Source organism: Alligator mississippiensis, chromosome 3 (assembly GCF_030867095.1).
Source record: "Alligator mississippiensis isolate rAllMis1 chromosome 3, rAllMis1, whole genome shotgun sequence".
In the NCBI taxonomy this organism is placed as follows: domain Eukaryota; kingdom Metazoa; phylum Chordata; order Crocodylia; family Alligatoridae; genus Alligator; species Alligator mississippiensis.
The window spans coordinates 275,775,380-275,795,588 of record NC_081826.1 but is presented as its reverse complement, the minus strand read 5'-3'; the positions used below and the strand labels follow the sequence as shown (position 1 = coordinate 275,795,588).

The 20,209-nt window shown below is 46.7% G+C and overlaps 1 protein-coding gene and 1 non-coding gene across 2 annotated transcripts; both read right to left on the bottom strand.

Annotated features, from left to right (window-relative positions):
- Positions 1-7,083: 7,083 nt before the first annotated feature.
- RPL37 (ribosomal protein L37) lies at positions 7,084-10,375 on the bottom strand. Its single transcript, XM_006277875.4, has 4 exons — positions 10,290-10,375; positions 9,504-9,639; positions 8,952-9,036; positions 7,084-7,194 (listed from the first exon to the last, which is right to left on the bottom strand). Exons 1-4 carry the CDS (start codon positions 10,290-10,292, stop codon positions 7,125-7,127), a joined length of 294 nt encoding a protein of 97 aa, XP_006277937.1. The 5' UTR covers positions 10,293-10,375; the 3' UTR covers positions 7,084-7,124.
- On the bottom strand, positions 7,282-7,362 carry LOC132249701 (small nucleolar RNA SNORD72). The gene has a single exon (XR_009461267.1). It is a non-coding gene; the product is annotated as a small nucleolar RNA SNORD72 (small nucleolar RNA).
- Positions 10,376-20,209: the final 9,834 nt, after the last annotated feature.

Below are 20,209 nucleotides of genomic sequence, written 5' to 3'. Positions count from 1 at the left end.
AAGGCTGAGAAGTAGTGAGAACAGCACCGCCAGGCATTTCTTGTTGTAACAGTATATTGAATGTTATAGTCAGCACATCAGAATGCACATAAAGTAAGAACTGCTATGTCAATTGTGCATTATTACACCAAAAGATTTCATCTCTAGCGTCCTTGAAAAAAAAGTCAGACAAAATAGGTTTCTTCTGTGTAGAGATTATTGTACCATCATTAATTAAAAAAAAAAAAAAAACTGAAAAAAGATCACATCTACCTTGCTAGGGAACAGTGTTGATCCCTAGAGTAGATTAAGAAATCAGAGGGTTTCTTTTGACAGCCCCTGCTCTCATGCAAAATGAGTCCTTCAATGGAAAGAGTGTATAAGCAAACCTTATTGGAATTTCCAACTATGAATATTACTAACAAATAAAAAAATAACACAACATAGCTAGATATACTTTATAATCTAGGCATAACTATACAGTCTTATAATTTAGAATCTCTACATCTTAAAATCTTAAGAATTACTAATAGGTGGGCAGCCTGTTAGGGAGCTCTTACTCAAACTCAGGGACTACACATTCTAAGAAGCATTAGATCAGGGTAGGCAACGTTTTCAGCCAGAGTGCTGAAAAAACCCAATGTCTACCTTGTAAGGTGCCAGAGTGTCAGCATGGCAGAAAAACAAAACCAGGGCAGGGGGTACATGGCATGATGCCCTGCTTATTAATATAGTTATAATCACAAATGTTGCTTTTTTTTTTTTTAACCAGTAAATACCAGGTTTCCTGCCTGTGTTCTCTTGATCCCACCCCCAGTGCCTGCTGCGGTGCTGGGACCTGCCAGGGGTTGCCTATTTCTGCATTAGTTCTTCACTACAGATGCTTACAGATGTTAAAAAAAAAAGTTCTTTACTGGAAGAAGCGGTGCATTAGTTTGACCCAGTTCTGCAGCATCTGTATAGATAGGGCGCTTCAGGGTGCTTTTTGGCACTTTTATCTAAAATGGATTCAATCAGCTATTAAATATACATGCCAAAAAAGCCCCACTAAAGTGCCCAATCTATAAAGACATGAACCAGGCCCAATTAACACAATGCCTCTTCTGGGCACATGCTGGTCTCAGAGCAGGAGCGCACAGAGTTTAAAATAAAGTGCTGTTTTGAGGCCGGGGGGAGGGGGGGGGGGAATGAGGGGGGCGGTTAACATCTGTAAGTAGCCTACATCTACAAACAGGAGCAAATGATGCCAAAGGAACCTACCTCAGAGCATTGAGCCCTTTATCCATTTCCTCAAACAAAGGCTTACAACATGACTTGAGAGAAACTTTGACTGAGATGGTAAGAAGATGCTATCGTTGCCCCAATCAAGGTGGTATACACTGACCTATAGTCCCTTTATAAAAATTAGGTGTACTAAGACTGCCTAGTCTTCCTAGTAGTTTTTCTTCCCTCTGATTCAGGTTTTTTGTTGGGGGGGGGAGGGGCGGAGGGTTGGTTGTTTTGGGGGGTTTACACTATTTCTCTTAGCCTCACTTATGCTAACATGGCTTACCTTAAAAGTGACACAGCTAAAATCTAAAGCTATTAGAATGCAAGCTACAAGGGTAGGCTCAACACAACACAAAGGTCTACAACAGCAAGGAAGTTTCACACAGCAGAGGTTAAGCTCCAAGAACCTTCCCTCCTCCCCTATGCAGGGCCATGGAATTTTTTGCAGCGCTCCTCCCTTATAAAAGGATAGGTGCTTACAGAATAATTTCTAGGAGTAATCCAGCACAGATGTGCCAGCAGGGAGCAGACCTTTTAAAGAAGTGGCAGGCTGCTTTTAAGGGGTTTGAGCGGACATGCAGGCTCTGAGCTCGGCTTCCAGCCAATTTCAGTATTGGACTGTATGAAGCTATGACCAGTATGGCTGTGCGAAGCTTCAGTCCCCAATTCAATTTAGCCCGATTCAGTGCCCGAAGCTCCAAATTGGAATCGAATCAGGAGACCCTTTAATCTCTCTGAATCAAATCTTAGCCCTCTGAATCGATTCAGAGAGATTCAGAAAGATTTGGAGATTCGGACATACACACAGCTGTAAATGTTTTTCTATATACCTCTAGGTAGCAGGCAGCTCGTGAACGCTGCAACGCTGGGACAGAGTCCCCAGCACACACAGCTGGGGGGTCCCCAGCACACCTCCGGTCCACTTCCAGGTCCGTTGGAGAGCACAGGGGAGCCCTCCCGTGTGTGCCCCCAGGTCAGCACTGGTACCTCGAGGTATGTAGAAAAAACATTTAAAGCCGAGTCTATGGCTGAATCACTGATTCTCTTAATCAGCATCGAATCTTCAAGATTTGGATTTGGCCGAATCAAATCGGGGATGGGGACAGTGATCTGAATCAACTAATCGAATCACTGTCCCCAATTCAGGCAGAATCTGAATCCAAATCGAATGTGGCCCATTTCGCACACCCCTAATGACCAGAACAATCAAATGAGCTAACAAACAATGCTGTGACATGGGCGTTTTTCTATGTATACTGGATACCAGCTGGTATCAGGTTTCTGTTGCTCAGGGAGAAGGTTGCTAGCAGAAAGGGGAAGTCCTGCTACCCCAGATGCATGTCCACTTGCTAGTAAAACCTTGCAACAGGCCCTTAGTTGCTTCAAGATTTGAGACATCCCTCTGAGGGCTTGGTTTCTTCCTCAATCCACCACATATCCTCTTCTACTGCGGCACCAAGTGAAGCAACACCTTGCATTTTTGAAAATTGTTTTCTAACAAAGCCAAAAGCAACACAAACCACTAACACTTGGTTTTAGGTCTACTGCACTGGGAAACAACTGATATTTTCCTCAGATGAAGACTACCATGGGTGATAACCTTTACTGAACTAACTGCACGCTTGGAATAGACTTCCAAGCTTTCAAATGCAACCTGAAGAATGCATTGAGTTCAAGAGCTAATCGAATTGCTATCAACCATGCAGTTGATCCAACAGAAGATGACCACCCACAAAAATCCTTGCCTCAAGCGTATTTCCTGGACAATAACTGCTACATCACTTCAACACCGCCAGTTGCTTTTTTCAACTTCCTTCACCTCCCTCACCCAAGGGTGTCAGATCCCTGCCATAGACTACAATCCTCTAACCCAGCAGTTCCCAACCCCAGGTCGCAATCCAAATGAGGGTCACAGGGGCAATGCCAGCAGCACCATACAGAAAAGACAAGCGGTGCTGCGTGCCAGGAGCTCCCCCACCCCCACCGCACTCTGCTCCCAGCAACAGGGCGTAGAAAAAAAAAAAAAAAAAGAGGTTGGGAACTACTGCTCTAACTAATGGTTCTCAAGCTTTTTAGACTCAAGGCATTCCTCAGAAAAGGCCATCTCTTACCATTTACATGTTCCTTGGCTACAGAAAAATAACAAAACAATTCTTCTGTTGCAAAGACCTCAACAGGTCCACATGGGTCAGAATGTTTTTCCCACTATAATTTATATTTGAAATGTTTATCTTGTGAATCATGTTTGCACACCTGAGTACTAATATTGTATGTCACCCCAAGGTCCTGCAGCACCCTGGCTGACAATCACTGCTGTAAACCCTCACCATACAGCAACATCTTTTATGTCTCTCAAGTTTGCCAACAATGCACAACTAGGTGACCTAATCTTCTGAGGGCCAGATGCAGAGCCTATAGCCCTCTTAAATCTGTCTCAACTACCCCTCCCACAACCTACAGACCAATACAGGAAATAACCACTCAATTTGCAAAGTAACCCATAGATGTAACATGGTGGTTTCCATGCCTGATGACATGAGACAGCAGTCTCCTAAGGGCTCATACTCACATACCTCTGAACCCAGTGCTGGTTTTATTGCCTATGGAGAACATCTATCCAGGTAGCCCAGCCCCACTATTGTGTGTTGGGATTAAAAAAAAGTGTTAAGTAGCGAAGACGAGACTTAGCCATGCTCTCCAGAGGTGAACATGTCCTGCTTTGAGCAGGGGGGTGGGCTAGATGACCTCCTGAGGTCCCTTCCAATCCTAATTTTTTATGATTCTATGTCTTCTGCCTAACACATGATGACCCTCTGAACAAAGAAATTAAGCTAATCTATTTTGTGGTAACACACTGTTGAACAGTATATTACCGCACTAAAATACAGTGGAAAAACTCTAGACCAGGGATCAGCAACCCTAGCACGTGCCAGAACATGGCGCACAAGGTCATTTTCTTTAGCACTCCACAGCTGACCCAGGCTCTGGGCAGCTTCTGCCAGCAATTGCACAGAACCCAGGCCAGCTGCAGCCAGGAAGCTGCAAACAGCTGCTTGGGGTTCTGCAGCCCTGGCACTAGTCCCATGGCTGCAGCAGCTGTGCACACACCTTTGGGCACATGGCCAAGGGGCTTAGGGCAGCAGAACCCTGGTTCCTTCCCTGCCATCTGCCAGGAGGCACATGCATAGCTGCCATGGAGCTGATGCCAGGGCTGAGGAGCCTCTCACAGCTGTTTGCAGCCTCCCAGCCACCTGTTACAGCTGCCCAGAGCCAGGACTGACTACGGCAGGCAGCTAGGAGGCTGTAAACAGCTCCGCTGGGCTCTGGAGCTCCAGAACCAGCTCCATGGTGGCAGCGCTGTGGCAGGGAAGGAGTTGGGGCAAAAACCCCAGCCACTCCCCTGCCATTCACCCAGAATCATACATGCAGCCACTGCCAGCAACAAGGATTGTGTCCCTTGCAGCTCCCCCACGTCTGGCATGCCAAGTCAAGACATGGGCAGGCGTTGGGGTGATTTTAGATATGTGGGGAGTTGAAGGAAAAGCAAGGGCAACATTGGACCCCTGCTAAACCAGATAGGATAACTGACAACCGATGCCCAGGAAAAAGCCAACCTGCTAAATGGGTACTCTGCATCTGTCTTTCACCAGTCCCATGGGATACCCCTGCCCATTATGGGACGGGAAGACGCAGGTGAGAGATTCCTTACCTTCCATCAATGCTGACCTCGTGAAGGAACACCTTGAGAGGCTGGATACCTTCATGTCAGCCAGCCCTGACAGTTTACACTCCAGGGTACTCAAGAAGCTGGCAAGCATTATAGCTCAGCCCCTGGCACAGATCTTCAAGAACTCCTGGTGCTCTGGTGAAATGCCTAAAGATTGGAAGGTCAACGTGGTGCCTATCTTCAAAGGGAGGAAAGTGGATCCAGCAAACTACAGGCCCATCAGCCTGACCTCTATCCCAGGGAAGGTCTTAGAAAAGATTATAAAGGAGGCTATTCTTAACAGATTGGCCGATGGCAACATCCTGAGGGATAGCCAGCACAGGTTTGTTGCAGGTAGGTCTTGCTTGACCAATCTTATTTCCTTGAGAAAAGATTGATGTCGTATATCTTGACTTTAAAAAAGCTTTTGACCTGGTATTCCATGATCACCTCTTACCAAAACTGGCTAACTGCAGCCTCGGCCTCACCACGATCTGCTGGCTGGGGAATTGGCTCCGTGGTCGGACCCAGAGGGTGGTGGTTGATGGAAGTCAATAGTCATGGTGTGCTGTGACCAGGGGGGTCCCTCAAGGCTCTGTCCTTGGGCCTATACTATTCAACATCTTCATTAATGATGTGGACACTGGTATCAGAAGCGGACTGGCCAAGTTCACCAACAGCAAACTTTGGGGTAAAGCATGCACAGCTGAGGACAGGAGGGTGATCTGGGCTGACCTTGACAAGCTCAGGAAATGGGCGGATGAGAACCTGCACGTTTATCACCGAAAAATGCAAGGTTCTCCACCTTGGGAAGAAAACCCTGCAGCATGCTTATAGGCTCGGCAGTGCTACCCTGGCTAGCAGTACGGACAAAAGGGACTTGGGAGTCATGATTGACCACAAGATGAACATGAGCCATCAATGTGATGCTGCAGCTAGTAAAGCGAGCAAAACACTGGCTTGCATCCATAGATGCTTCTCAAGCAAATCCCAGGATGTCATTCTCCCATTGCACTCTGCCCTGGTGAGTCCGCAGCTGGAGTACTGCGTCCAGTTTTGGGCTTCACAATTCGAAAAGGATGTGGAGAAGCTTGAGAGAGTCCAGAGGAGAGCCATACGCATGATCAGGTCAGGAAAACAGACCTTATGAGGAGAGGCTGAGAGCCATGGGACACCAGCCTGGAAAAGCGCAGGCTCAGGGGTGATCTGGTGGCCACCTACAAGTTTATCAGGGGTACTCATCAGGATCTGGGGGAAAGTCTGTTCACCAGAGTGCCCCGAGGGATGAAAAGGTCGAACGATTATAAACTCCCGCAAGACCGTTTCAGGTTGGACATAAGAACTTCTTTACTGTCTGAGCCCCCAAGGTTTGGAATAGACTGCTGCCAGAGGTAGTCAAGTACCTACTTCGAACACCTTCAAGATACATTTGGATGTTCATCTTGCTGGGATCCTATGACCCCTGCTGACTTCCTGCCCTTGGGGCAGGGGGCTGGACTCAGCCCTAATGTCTATGAAATCTATGAAATTTTGGCACTGTAGCCCAAAATGTTGGTGACCCCTGCTCTAAGCAACCCATTAAAACTAAATAGTCTCACAAGCCTTCAGAATCCAAGTCAAAGATTACAAACATAAAATAATAGCTACACATTTCACTGATGACACAAAACATTCTGGAAAAAAGTCTACAAGCAATTTGCCAGGATGTGAATGTTAAACAATTTCCATGCTAAGTGAACACCTGCTTGGAATAAACTGTAGTTTTCTATATTTACAGGCTGAACTCTAGGACTACGCATACTGGCTTCTGTTAATTAACTTACAACTTGTGCACCAATTGCTCCAGTATCTCTGAAAAATCCAAACATACAGACTTGATAGGTAGGCAGGTTTCTAAATTAATCAAAAAGTAGAAATAAATTATAAAAAATGACTACATACTTTGCCTTCTGAAACCAAAAATTACAGTACTCAGATGAAAGTCTTTTTCAATATAAAAATACGATCAGATGAGAAGTTACCCAATGGAATATTGTTTAATGAACTATCCCAATATCAGAAATCTCATATCTGGGAATCTTTTGTATTCCACTGAGTTAAAAAACAATGTATAGAAAAATATCCTGACATTGTTCTGGTTTAAAACATTTATTTTAACAAATACATGTCCTTAAGATGAGCTAGATGCTGCAACAGCGGCTCTCTTGGGCTTCGGTGTAGTTCCTTCACGGAATCCATTCCTGTATGCACAAAAACAAGTAGTTACCACCCTTTAGAAAGGATTTATTTATTTGTGGGCAAGTCTCAAGCTCCAATGTTTTTGGTTCAGCTTATCTCAGTTACAGGTTGAAATCACTTCTGAACTCATATGTTCAGACATTTTTTGAGAGAAACATCATTGACAAGCTGTCATTAATATTTCAGTAAGACCACTTCTCTCCCAGTAAGTCAATTTCAATGTATTTCAATATAATGGGACTCCAACTGGCATTGCTCACTCAGGCAAGGTTCTTGCTGAAGACCTGCCCTGATATATTTTTCCAGGAAGTGATTTAAATCAAGGAGTTTTCACTTTAGGAAGTAGAAGAAACCTATCCTAACAATAGTGCCAAATACCAACAAAGCAAAGTGAAATACAGTAAGGCTAAAGAAGTCCCCTCCAAGGTCACTTTTGGCAAAGCAACTTTTATTGTAGAGGCGGGAAGGAGAGGGAAAGGCCTTATCAGAGTAAGGCGCACAACAAATGTTTTACGTGCAACACTCCAAGCTGCAGAAACGCACATGCTGCAATATGCTATGACTGCTTTGCTAGAAAGTGTTATTCTGAATTTTGATCAGTGTAAACAATAACCCCACTACAAGCACTTTCTGCACTGCTAAGAATAACATCCTATATTCCTAAAAATTTACATCCATTTCAAAAGGCTTCTGATTTGAGGTACAGCATTTTGAAATCATGGAACTTCTGGCTAAAACACAGATTAACTAGACCAGGGTGCTCAACCTTAGCCCGTGGGCCAGGTCCAACCTGCAGCTCCATGTCTTCTGTCTTGCAAGGCTCCAAACAAGCCCAGAGATTTAGCAAGATTGCACTGGCACCACTGCCAAATTTCTGGACCTGCAAGGAGCCCCAGGCCCTGCACACTAGTTCAGGCACCTGATCCCAGTACACAGGGCCAGGCAGGTGCAGCATTAGGCCCTTGGAGACCAAGAGGCTGACCACCACAAGACTAGACTACATCATTGTCTAGCATGTTTGCTGTCATTAACTCACAAACTTTATATTTAATGGTTGTCCAATTATTATCCTGTCTGGCAAAATAAGCACATCTGTAAATGAGCTAAGCAAATGATAAAGTAATTTGTTGCATGAAAGTGTCCTTTTATTAGCACATTCCTTTGAGGTTTTTCAACAGAATATCTAGCCCCCCCCCACCCCCACAAATGAATTGAAGTTGACAACGTGCAATGTATGAGATGAAAGAATAAGCTGATCAGAGGAAACGTACTGCCACAAGTAAAGACATAATTTCACATCATGACAGGCTCTGCTTTCCTCACAGAAGTGGCAGAAAATAATGGCAGGTTCCTTTAGTTAAAAACTTAAGTTACCAGAAGTGTAAACTATAGTTGCATGCCTAAAAGTAAAATTGCATTGTTTAATTCAAATTCATAACTAAATGAAAACTGGGTTACATTCCAAGCAAATACTATTTCCACTGTAGCTTCCATCACCTGTATCTGAATCAAAACAAAGAACCCTCCAGCTTCAGCCAACACTTCAGTATAAAAACAAAACTGTTGATCTTAACATATCTGAACTCTCAAATAACCTTTAAATCATAGAAGTAACCAACTATTTAAGATTATACTGCAAGGATACATTAAAAGCAGTACTAAATGCTCAGCTGGATAATGGATTTTTAAAAGGAATTTGAAGTTCACATAATGCCACATAACAGAGTCATTTGCTGAAAGCAAATATTCAGTTATGTACCTGAATCGACGGTAGACCTTTTTCAGGTGCCTCATACGACCAGTACCAGTGGTGTTGCGTCTTTTAGCCTTTGCACTCCAGTTATCTGCAACATAATTTATTACTTTAATTAATTTTGCATAACCTACATATTTAGCTGTACAGTACCCTGCAGATACTGAAGGATCACCATTCTCAAGGTAAAGGAACAATAACTAGCACACAAACATATCATACGCACATCAAAAAAAATTGTTCCCATGGGGGACATGGTGCACAGGCTGTATTTGGAGGACTGTGTATACTTCACGCACCATGGTACGCAAGTACAATGAGTAAGGGCTCATTCTTCCATGCCAGATATGGAGCTTTTTGCTGCTGTTAGGCACAACTCCAATATACTACCAAACAGCATGGAGATCCTTGTGCATACATTCTGCTTTTCTCCGAGAGAAAGACACACTCCTACCCCTCCCCAAATATAAGATGGCTCTGTTTACAAATAAGTGATGAAACACTGCTATTCCCGCCCCCCCTCCCCACCCCCAGACAAAAACTCCTGTAGCAACTTACACTTTCTCTTGCGTTTGGCAGGGTACCCGCATTTCCCACAAGTAGACTTCTGGAGATGGTACGCCTTGGATCCACAGCGACGGCACAAGGTGTGCGTCTTATTGCGGCGCTTCCCAAAGGATGACGTTCCCTTCGTCTGAAGCACGTTTCAGAGCATTGAAAAACCAAGAGCACAGTATTAAGATACAGCCTGACACAGGTCACCAAAAGAAGTCACAGAAATGCTCCTGCTTCACAAAGCAAAGACTTGACCAGTGTCTCTAGGCCCTGCACCCTTTCCATGGTTTGGCAGCTGCTTCCAAACTCAGGAGGTGCTTCCCACGGCTCTTTACACCCTTTCAAGTTCCCCTACGTTTTATACTGCTTCCTAAGGCTTTAGAAATACTCTGGTTCACACGCCGGAGACGTCTCAGCCCCCAAGCACACCTCTGTCGAGAGAAGCACAGTGCTGAAGGGTGCAAAAGCTTACCCAGTGCGGACCCCTCCCCCCACCCCCTCGGCACTTCCAGCGCACCCTCCTTAGGGCTGCGAGGAAAAAGCCGTGGCCAGGATCCCTCCCCTAGGCCGTCGGGCGGCTCAGCAGAGGCAGCCGCAGGCGCTCCCGGCCCCAGGCTCTCCCCGCGGGGCTGCCGGCAGGTAGCGGACTCAGCCCAGGCGGGAGGCCTCCCGCCTTCAGGCTCCCGGGCCAGCCGGTCCCCAGGGTGCGCGGGACCGGGAGGCAGCGCCGTGCCGAGCAGGGGCCGCGGCGGATGGAGGCGGATTGGCAGCGCCGCGCCGCGCACTCACCATCTTCCCTGGCCGCCTGCGCCAAAGAGGCCGCACCCGCCCCCCGCTTCCGCTTTATCCCGCGCGCCACTTCCGGGCGCGCCGCCCAATCTGCTCCGCCGGGCCGGGGGAAGGGAAACGCGGTGACACCGCGCCGGCCCCGCGAGTAGGCGGGGCTAGGGGCGCTGGGTGACGTCATCCCTCGCGGCCCCGGCTCCTCCTTCCTACTAAGAGGCATCAGCCTAGCGCGGCGGCCCCGCAGCCGTGCCGTGGCGTCATTCGTGCTGCTATTTCAAAGAATTTATTTTTGCAAAAGTTTTTTTGGTCTAATAAAAGGTATCACCTCTGTCCACGAGCCCTGGGTGCTTTGTCCTCCTGAGTCTAGACTCATCCGACCAAAGCCTGGATACCTGGAGTCTCCAGGAATTACTAGACTGCTGAGATCATGATAGGGCATTCGGTTTAAAACAAGCCTTAAATGTGGAACCCACTCCAGTGGGTTTTTTAAATTGTCAGTCACGTGCATTTGCCTTCCTGACGGAAATCCTGTGTGCTGTAATTAATGTTATGTCACGTGATGAAACCTCCCTGAACAGATGCAAACGGAGTTGGCAACCCCATGCCCCGAAGGCAGCTGTGCCCGTGCCCGTGCCTGTGCCCGTGCCGGTGCCTGCCCTGGGGCCCTGGAGCTGATGGGGTGGCCCCTGCCAGGCACCGCGGGGCCAGGGCTGGCTCGGGGCCCTGCAAAGCTGGGGAGCGGCCTTTGCTCCAGGAGCGCAGGGGCTAGCTTGTGTGGAAAGCGAGAAAGCCAGGGGCAGGAGGAAAGATTGGGGTTCTCAGGTGCTGGTGTCCACCCTGACAGAGACCATCTGAGAGAAGGACAAAAGGAGAAGCTGGGAAATTTGGGGCATTGTGGAGTGACAGTGAAGATGACAGCACCCTGCTCCCACCTGGCATAACAGCAGATAGCCCTCAGCACCTTCTGAGGGCTGAGAGTAGTGTTTTATATGCCAGAACATATATGCACCTTTGGCAATCCCTCAGTTCGAGCATGATCACAGTTAATGGATGGGTCGTGAGACAACGTAAAAAGCCAAGCCTTGAGCCACACGTCCGTCCACAGAAGTTGCAGGTCTTTCCACAGAGGGTAGGCCACAGGCCCATTCTTCCCCCTTCCCTTCCTCCTCTCTTCTCCGCTTTGAGGGCAAGATGCTTTACCTCAAAACAGACTGCTGCTTGGTTGAGGTTGCAGCACCATTGGAGTTGGTTAGCAGTCAGCTTCTCCAAGCTCTTGATGTCGGCATCTGTTTTCTTGACATATGCCTTCAAAGTGTCCTTGTACTGTTTCCTCTGGCCACCACAAGATCTAGGCTGCAACGAAGCTGGAGTAGAGCACTTGTTTTCAGAGCTGAGAGGCAACCAGACACAACATCCAGTCCAGCAAAGTTGGTTCTTGAGGATCGGCAACTCACTGCTGGGAACACTGGGTTCAACAAGGATGCTGGCGACCTTCCCTTTTGATACAGAGTATTTTCCAGAGGCATCATTGGTGATATTTCTCCAGGCTTTTGAGATGGTAACGGTAGGGTGGACGGATGGACCCAGACAGACACTCACTTTGATCAGTTTACAAAGTGCAAATTTACCCTGTCTTTACTTGACTTCAGACCAACATGGCTAACTACGTCTCTTTACCAAGATCTCCAGCACGTTTGACAATTTCTTCCAAGATGCAAACTGGGAGGCGAGAGCCACCAAGAGACATCGGCACTTAACGTTCCTCCACTTTAAAATGGAGAGACTTTGAAATCTAGGATTGGGACTCACACCACTCAGCATGCTGAACACGGGGGTCTCCTAAACCAGCTAATAAGAAATGTTAAAAGAGTATGCCAAAGTGCGGTTTATCCTGGATTTAGGTTGCATATAGTATATATTCTCTTGTATATTCTCTTGTATAAAACATGTTCCCTATAAAAGGAGGTCTAAAGTTAAGGTACATCTTATACAGCAAAGTTATGTAATGAACAGGGATCTGGGTTTTCCATTTGCAGCAGTAAAACACCGATTTTCTAATTTTAAGGAGGAAAATGCAGGAAATGGTGGATTTCCCCTTTCAGGCTGTTGAAGTTCCAGCCTGCAATGGGCAGGAGGGGTGGGGGGGAGATAGGAGGAAGGGAGTCAGGTAGGGGGCACAATGTGCACCTGTGCATGTACATGGCAGCCTAGAGAGCAGGTCCCCACAGGTCAGTGGGTGGGGGGGAGAGACTGAGGGCCACCATAGTGATGGAGACAGTTGGGCAGGGCTGAGCTGCTGTTCAGCCCAGACAGTGCATGGGGCCTGGGGCCATGTGCAGCTGCAGGGCCCTGGCAGGGAGTGGGATGGAGCCTCAGGCAGCTTGTCTGGGGAGGTGGAGCTGGCTGCCTGCCGCTGCGCACGCTCCCTGGGGGAATATGGCAGACGCGCGCTCTGCAGAATTGTGCATGTGGCAGTAGTGGGTGCAAGCTGCCTGCTGTGGGCTCGGGGCTCCCTGCCCTGCTGCCCTCCCCCTAGGGCCTAGAGGGCAAGACCTGAAGCAGCAGGGCAAAGTGGGGCTGAACTTCACTTTATCAATCTCCTGGATACAAAAAGTCATGGACTAAATATAGACATTGGATGGCAATGTCACATTATGACCTGCCTGACATCTGACTCCCCAGGTACCGCTCCACTATTTAACCGCTACATTCATCCCTTTTTTCTCCCCTCCCCTGCTCCACCCAGCCTGCCTCTCACCCTCTGCCTCCTCAGTTTACATCTTCACTGACTGCCTGTCTTGTATGCAGACCAGCCCAGCTTCTGGTTTCTTCCATCCAGGAAGAGCACACACTAAGTGCAGAGACTTCCTCAGCCTGACAAAGGTTTTTAAACCCAAAAGCTTGCTACAATTTTTTCCCTAACTATTTAAGTTGGTCTAATAAAAGATATCAGATTCACCCAAAGAACCTTGTCTGCCAAGGTCAGAAAAGGTATCTAAGGGTCAGACCACCTGGTCAGAGTTCTTGTCTTCCTCCAGGGGCTGCTGAAGCCTGAACACTGACTTGGGAGCCAGAAAAGCCTGCTTCCCATGTGTGTGGGGGGGACTTACCCCTCTCTTCACTGGTGAAACAAACTGAAGCAATGTGAAGGGAAAGCCTCAGGGGCAGGGAGAGAAAGTCTGTCTAAGGGCTTGAGACGTCTGTTCTCTCCCTCTTCTTTCCCCTTTTTGTTTTCTGGGTTTTGAATGAGATGATGCCATGTGGGGGGGCATCAATCCCTGCAGCAAACTGGCCAAGGTTGGAGCCTGGCAGTTTTGCTGGCGTGCTCTGGGCCAGGACTGAGAGCCTGGCATGTTTTAGTTGCTTTTGCAACTTTTGTTGGGTTCTGCATAGCTGTGTCGCTGAAACCCCAGCTACGTGTCCTGCTGGCTGTTTTGGCCGTGAAGTGGGATGATGCCATGAACACATCCTTCCCTAGTGCAGGCTGCCCAGGAACAGGGTCCTGGCAGCTACTGGCCATGCAGGCCTCAGGTGCAATGATGCCACCAGAGTATCATTTCTTAATGGAGACTGACCAGGAGGTGAGTCTCAGCGTGATGTTACAGCTGAAACTACACGTCCAGGCTGAAGCCATAAGCCTGGACTCTTTTTGCTATTTTACCACTGCTGTATTTCAGCCCACCAGTGTGGGGCTGAACCCCAGCAATACATTGGCTGGCAGATTTGGGCCAGGGTAAAGCCCTGGTACTTCCTGTTGCTTATTCAGACCTCAGTGGTATATAGACCTGGTTGGCTTTTTGCTGCCTAGTCCAGGCCCAGTGAAATATGGCCTTTTGTCCCTTTTGCAGTTTATGCCCCAACCAAGCGGTGTGGTTGGGCACTAGTTCTAGTTCAGGCCCAAGACAAAATAGGCCTGTCCCTGTCCTCCCCCTCTTCTGTTATTTCATAGCTGTTAGGTCTCAGCCTAGCATGTAGCTGAGACTATACATCCAGGCTGCAGCCAAGTAGGCCTGGCACTCATTTGTTGTATATTCAGGCCAGGGTGCAGGACAGGCCCAAGTCCCCCTTGTATTGTTTTACAGGGATTGTGTCTCAGCATAGCTGTATTGCTGGCCCTGCTGTATGTTTGTTCGCTGTATGCCTGGGCCTGGCACATGTTGCTTTTGTGGCTCTGTATCATTCCTGACCAATGCATGCAGTTGGTGCTGGTTGCTGGTCAGGCTCCTTTGCTGTTTGGCTGACTTTTCTCTGAGCTCTCTTGCAGTTTCCTGCCCCAGCGGAGCTGGGACTAGTAGTAAAAACTTTGGGGTGAGCTATGCTAATGAAAACTGCAGTTCACACCTCAAATCTGCCATGCGAAAAGGAGGATCAACGCTACACTTTTTCAGGGAGCAACAAGGGGCCCTTTGCAATGCAGCAGAAGGACCTACTCTCCAGCAGCTCTCTGCAGCACAGTGGACCCATGGAGCAGCTCACTGGACTCTCTGGTGTGGGCCCCCCTTTCCAGACCATTGCTGAAGGGCAGGTATAGGGGTGCTGGTCCTGGGAACTACCCATTGGGGAGCCCCAAGTCCCAGACTGCCTGGGTATGGGTAAAGACCCCTCCAAGAGGGTACCACCTATAGACTTTGTTTTGTAGATTGTAGTGTTTTAAAACTATAGTTAGTAATGACTTCTGTTTTTCTTTATGCTTTGTAATAAATCTGGTTTTTTTGTTTACACTGCTTGCAAGAAAAAGGTTGTTGGTTTTAGTAATCGACCCTAATAACCCATTTAGCGTTTCCCAGGTAGACTGGGTGGGGACTCAAGCCATGGTAAAATGTATTTACCATCTCCAAAATTGAACATGGCCCTTGTTGCTGCTGACAGGTGCTCAGCAGAAGGGTTACATACACATACATTTTCATCCTGCGATGAGCTGGAGATCTGTTGCTTCAGAGCAGACTCAATTAATCGAGTGTGCTCCACACACAAGCTGATACACACTGCGCTGTGCCACATGCAGTTGCATAAGTGGCAAAATGCACATGAGCACACAGAAAATGGTGGCAGTGTACTTTTGAAAGCACCTTCTATGGGTTTTAGTTCAAAAGTGTGCCACCACCATTTTCTCAGTGCTGACATAGATTTTGCCACTCATGCAACTGCAAGCAACATAGCACCAGGCACTTTTCAAAGCACTGAGCACTGTGGCGCTTGCATGTGTACATATGCCCCTGAGACCCTAATTTGTGAATCCCAAATAGCCTTAGGCCTGGGACAGGAGCCAAAATGCTCTACTAAGCTATAGTAGTGGTGCCTCTGGGCACAAGCAGTAGTCAAATTTTAGGTGCCTACCTAGGTTTTCTGGGATAAATGTGGATGTCTGGGGGTCCTGGGTGCTATAGCAGTTAAGTGAAATTTCTGCAAGTCGCTCTCTTAGACATAGATGCCTAAATGCTTAAACCCATTTGGATGTCTGAGTTCCTTTTTGAACCGAACCTGAGTTCTTTCCCTTTGATTAGCTCTTACCACAGCCCTGAACTGATGTCAGAACAAAGACACAGGTGTCTTAGTCCCACTAAATTTCTGACAATATATTTTATCATTTCAATCTTAATTTATTCTCCATTACCAGAACTCCAGAGTACTCAATGCCATGAGCAAAACCATCCCAATTACAGGTGCCCATTTGGCAGGGTCTAGAGAACTCAAATAGCATGGATACATGCTGCGGTACTTTAGCCGGATCTGAGCAATATTCCTCACATAAGGACAGATGTGTATATTTTAATAAATACCCCTTTTCTTGTTTCCTCTTGTTTAGCTTGGTGAGAGAGCATGCTGGATAGACAGCTATGGCAAGAGCCGCTCAAGTATGCATGCTCGAGTACTTGAGCGGCCTACATACCGCTCAAGTTTCCCTGCCTACATACACTACTAAATAAATGCATTTTTTTGTAGGTCAAATCAGTCTGTCTACATGCTTTAAAAATTGTTAGTAAAAGGTGTGCATTATGGTATGTTTTTGAGCCATCATTAGTACTCTGGGAGGTGGGAATATGGGAGGTAAGGAACAAGCAGGGACTTAGCAAGTCCCATTTCAGCTGCTCCCAGCCCTGCTTGGAGACAGTATCTGCACTGTGGTTATAGATGTTTCTGAGATGTAGTTTAGACATAATTTAGCTAGCTCTAAATTTACTAGCTGTAGGGCTTTCCACACACAAAATATTTTTACTGGTATAACTTACATTGATTTTGTACACAGATATATGGAACAAGCAGACAAGTAGATATCCAGGTATAGGTAGCAGCTTAGAGTAACTATTACAGCACCTTGCTACTGGGCTGAGACTGGGTGGGATGGGGGAGGGCAGGGAGCGAGCAGGTAATTGTTTGTCTTGAGCAATAGTCTTTGCAGCAATTGTTTGTCTGGAGCAAGTAACAGTCTGCTTGTCTTGGCAAATAGCTATGGACAACACTAACATTGATATAGTTTTACCTCTGATTTTTCCAGAGGTAATTCTACCCCAGATTCAAGTAAGGTACATTAGGCACAATAAATTTATATTAGGCACAGTGAATTTCAAAGTAAATTTAAAATCTTTTGTACAAGTAAAGATAACTACACAAGATGTAAGGCAGTGAAGAGTCAAGTGTGAGATGTGGTGCAAGCACCGTAGCTTTTAATAAACTAAGGGCTTTTTTTAAACAGGGATAATGAGGCTTAAGCCGTTATTTCCAAATGTGGATGCCAATACCTACCAGTATTTAAATCTAGATGTCTGCAAATCTTATTGAAGTGTCTGCAAATCCTATACAAGTGTCTGGAAATCCTATTGAAGAATGAACATTTTGACCTAGGTCACTAGGTCACACAGAGTGTTTCTGACAGAAGTGGGAGTAGAACCTAAAAGCATCATTTTCACAAGTGTCAATTAATTTTAAATGACCCCTGATTTGAATGATTTTTGGATGACAATGTGACTTTCAGAACCAGGCACCTCTGTGAAGTCAATGGGAGATGAAGGTGCTCAGTCAGCACCTCTAGAAATTTAGTCTGAAGTGCATCAGGGCAGCTCTCAAAAGGTGAAGCACCCAAAAGATTAGTAGATGCCTTTGAACATTTAATCCTGTAAACCATATCCAAAATCCTTTGTTTTAACCACAAGAAAATCTATCCCTATGCTGTATGAAAGTAGTACACAGAAACTTGGGCGCCACTAGAGGACAGTGTAACTCAACTAAATCCTCCTATGCAATTTACTGAGAAAGAGGTAGGTAGCTGAGGCCTAGCTGCACATTAATTTTAGTTGCATATTAATTTTAGGAGCTCTTAACTCCTGGACTGTCCACATGTTAATACCTGCAACTAGGTTTAAGCACACTTTAGGCACTTAAAGTTACACCACTCCAGGGCAGGTTTACCTCTAATCCATGTTACTCAACTCATGTTCCATTACTGTGTGGTCAATCCCCACAGATGACCCACCCAAGTTACAGTTCTCCAGCATCCCTTCCCCACCCTCCTGTTCTGTGGACTAACTTTCCACCCCCTGAACTCAGGGGGGCAGTTCTGGCACCAAACTAACTTCCCCTCCCATCTTTGGGGATGCAACGTTTGCACTTCCAGATGTGCAACCCCATGCAAACAGCCTGCAGAACATGTTCCAGCTAGCCAAGTTGCAGGGCACAGAGTGGGGTCGGGGGGGGCGGGAGGGCAAAGTAGGGGGCCAGATTGGGTACCCATGATTGACGCTTGCTTGCTGTGTCAAGGGCAGTAGGCTCCTCCAAAAGCACCTTCCCTTGCTACTTCTACCTCACAATCTTCCCAGGAAGCATGACCAGCATCCCCCAGACCTTAATCCCAATTTAAAAAAGACATGAGACCTTCTTTAATTTACTTCCTGCAACAACTGCTGAACAATGGGAAGCGCTCACATAGAGAAACACTGGAGAATACCATCGCTGCATTATACCATCTGACAAACAACCACCCAAAGACCTAACCTGTCCATTTACTATGGAGGAATTGACAGTCAGCATAGGCCTGCTGAAACATGGGAAGGCAGCAGGAGTAGATGATGTACTCGCTGAGATGATACAATACCTAGGACCTCTTGCAAAGCAATGGCTGCTTGATCTATTCAATACATGCATGGTAAGTAAACAAATATCATCGGTATGGAGGAAGGCAAGAGTCTCTGCCCAAACCAGGGAAAGACCTTTCATCACCAAAAAGTTATAAACTGATCTCCCTCCTCAGCATTGCCTACAAACTCTACAAACGTCTAATCCTGCAACAGAATTTCACCCTTGGTAGATTCTAAACTTACACAAGACCAAGCAGGTTTTAGATCAGGTTGATCTTGTGCAGGAACAACTAAACCTCACACAGCATACTGAAGATTGTTTCCAACAGAAGTTGATCACCAACACAGCGTTTGTTGACCTATCTGCTGTATATCATAATGTCTAACACTGCATCATGATCCATAAACTACCTCATGCCTGATGACTTAGATTTAAGCCAGACCATTCATAACCTCTTGGAGAACAGCACTTCTTTGTAGTACTAAGTGGCCAGAAAAGTAGATGGTGCTCCCAAACAGACAGCTTACCACTAGGTAGTGTGCTTGCCCCACTTTTATTCAACATCTACATTAACAATCAGCTCAGCCACCTCCAGCTCAATATCAGTGTTTCATCTATGCTGACATCTCTGCATTACCACACAACAGAAGAATTTTGAGGACACTGAGAAGATCAAGGAGAGAGCACTGAACGACATGTCAGATTACTACCTACCTAATTATCTCAAACCAAACCCTAGCAAAACCAAAATCTGTGCCTTTCACCTGAGGAAATAGGGTGCAGAATGACACTTGAACGTCACCTGGAGTGGCCAGAGTCTCAAACGTCAGAAATATGTGCTCTACTTAGGGGTAACATTAGACCGTACACTTAGTTACAAAAACCACATATTAAATTCAAAGTTGGGAACACATCCATCCACCTTATGTACTACTTCTGTAGCACTTTGTTTCTCTGTGGCTGAATATGCCTGCACCACCTGGGGATGCTCAAGTCACAGTAAACATATTACATCACCCTAAATGATACATGCAGAATTATAACAGGCTGTCTAAAACCCACCCTTGTTCCCTGTCTATATGCAGTATCTTGCATAGCACCCCTGTACATAGATTGATCGATCGATCTATCAATATGAAATATTGGTGTGTGTGTATATATATGTGTGTGTGTGTGTGTGTGTGTGTATAGATATATAAAATGAACATATACTTTTTGACTCTCACCTGTGAATGTGAGAGGCTGGAACTTCTCATTGAGAAACTCACAGGGCTCATAGAAAACTGGTGGGACCCCACCCACGACTGGGTGGTGGGCATTTGGGGATACAACCCATATAGAAGTGACAGGACAGAGAGGAAAGGGACGGGGGGGCCGTGCTCTATGTCAAAGAGCACCTCACAACATCAAGGATTAGCTTTGGGTTAGAGGAGGGTCGGGCGGAGACACTGTGTCAAACTACAAGGGGAGCGTGGCAAAAGGGACCTTACAGTGGGTGTCTACTACAAACCACCCAACCAGGGGGAAGAGCTGGACCGGGACTTCTCCGGTCAGCTTATGGAGGCGCTTAGATCACGGGATGTTATAGTCATGGGTGGCCAAAACTACCCAGACATTTGCTGGGAGAAGCAGACAGCCAGGTCTGACCGCTCGCATAGGTTCCTGGCTGTATTACAGGACCTTCACCTTATCCAGGAGGTGCACAGCCCCACTAGGGGTAATGTCTTGCTGGACCTGGTCCTGGCCACTGGGGATGACCTGGTGAGAGGACTGCAGGTCCTTGACCACCTGGGCAATAGCGATCATCACCTGCTGGAACTCACTATCCAGCGTAGGGTGTCAAGGGCTTA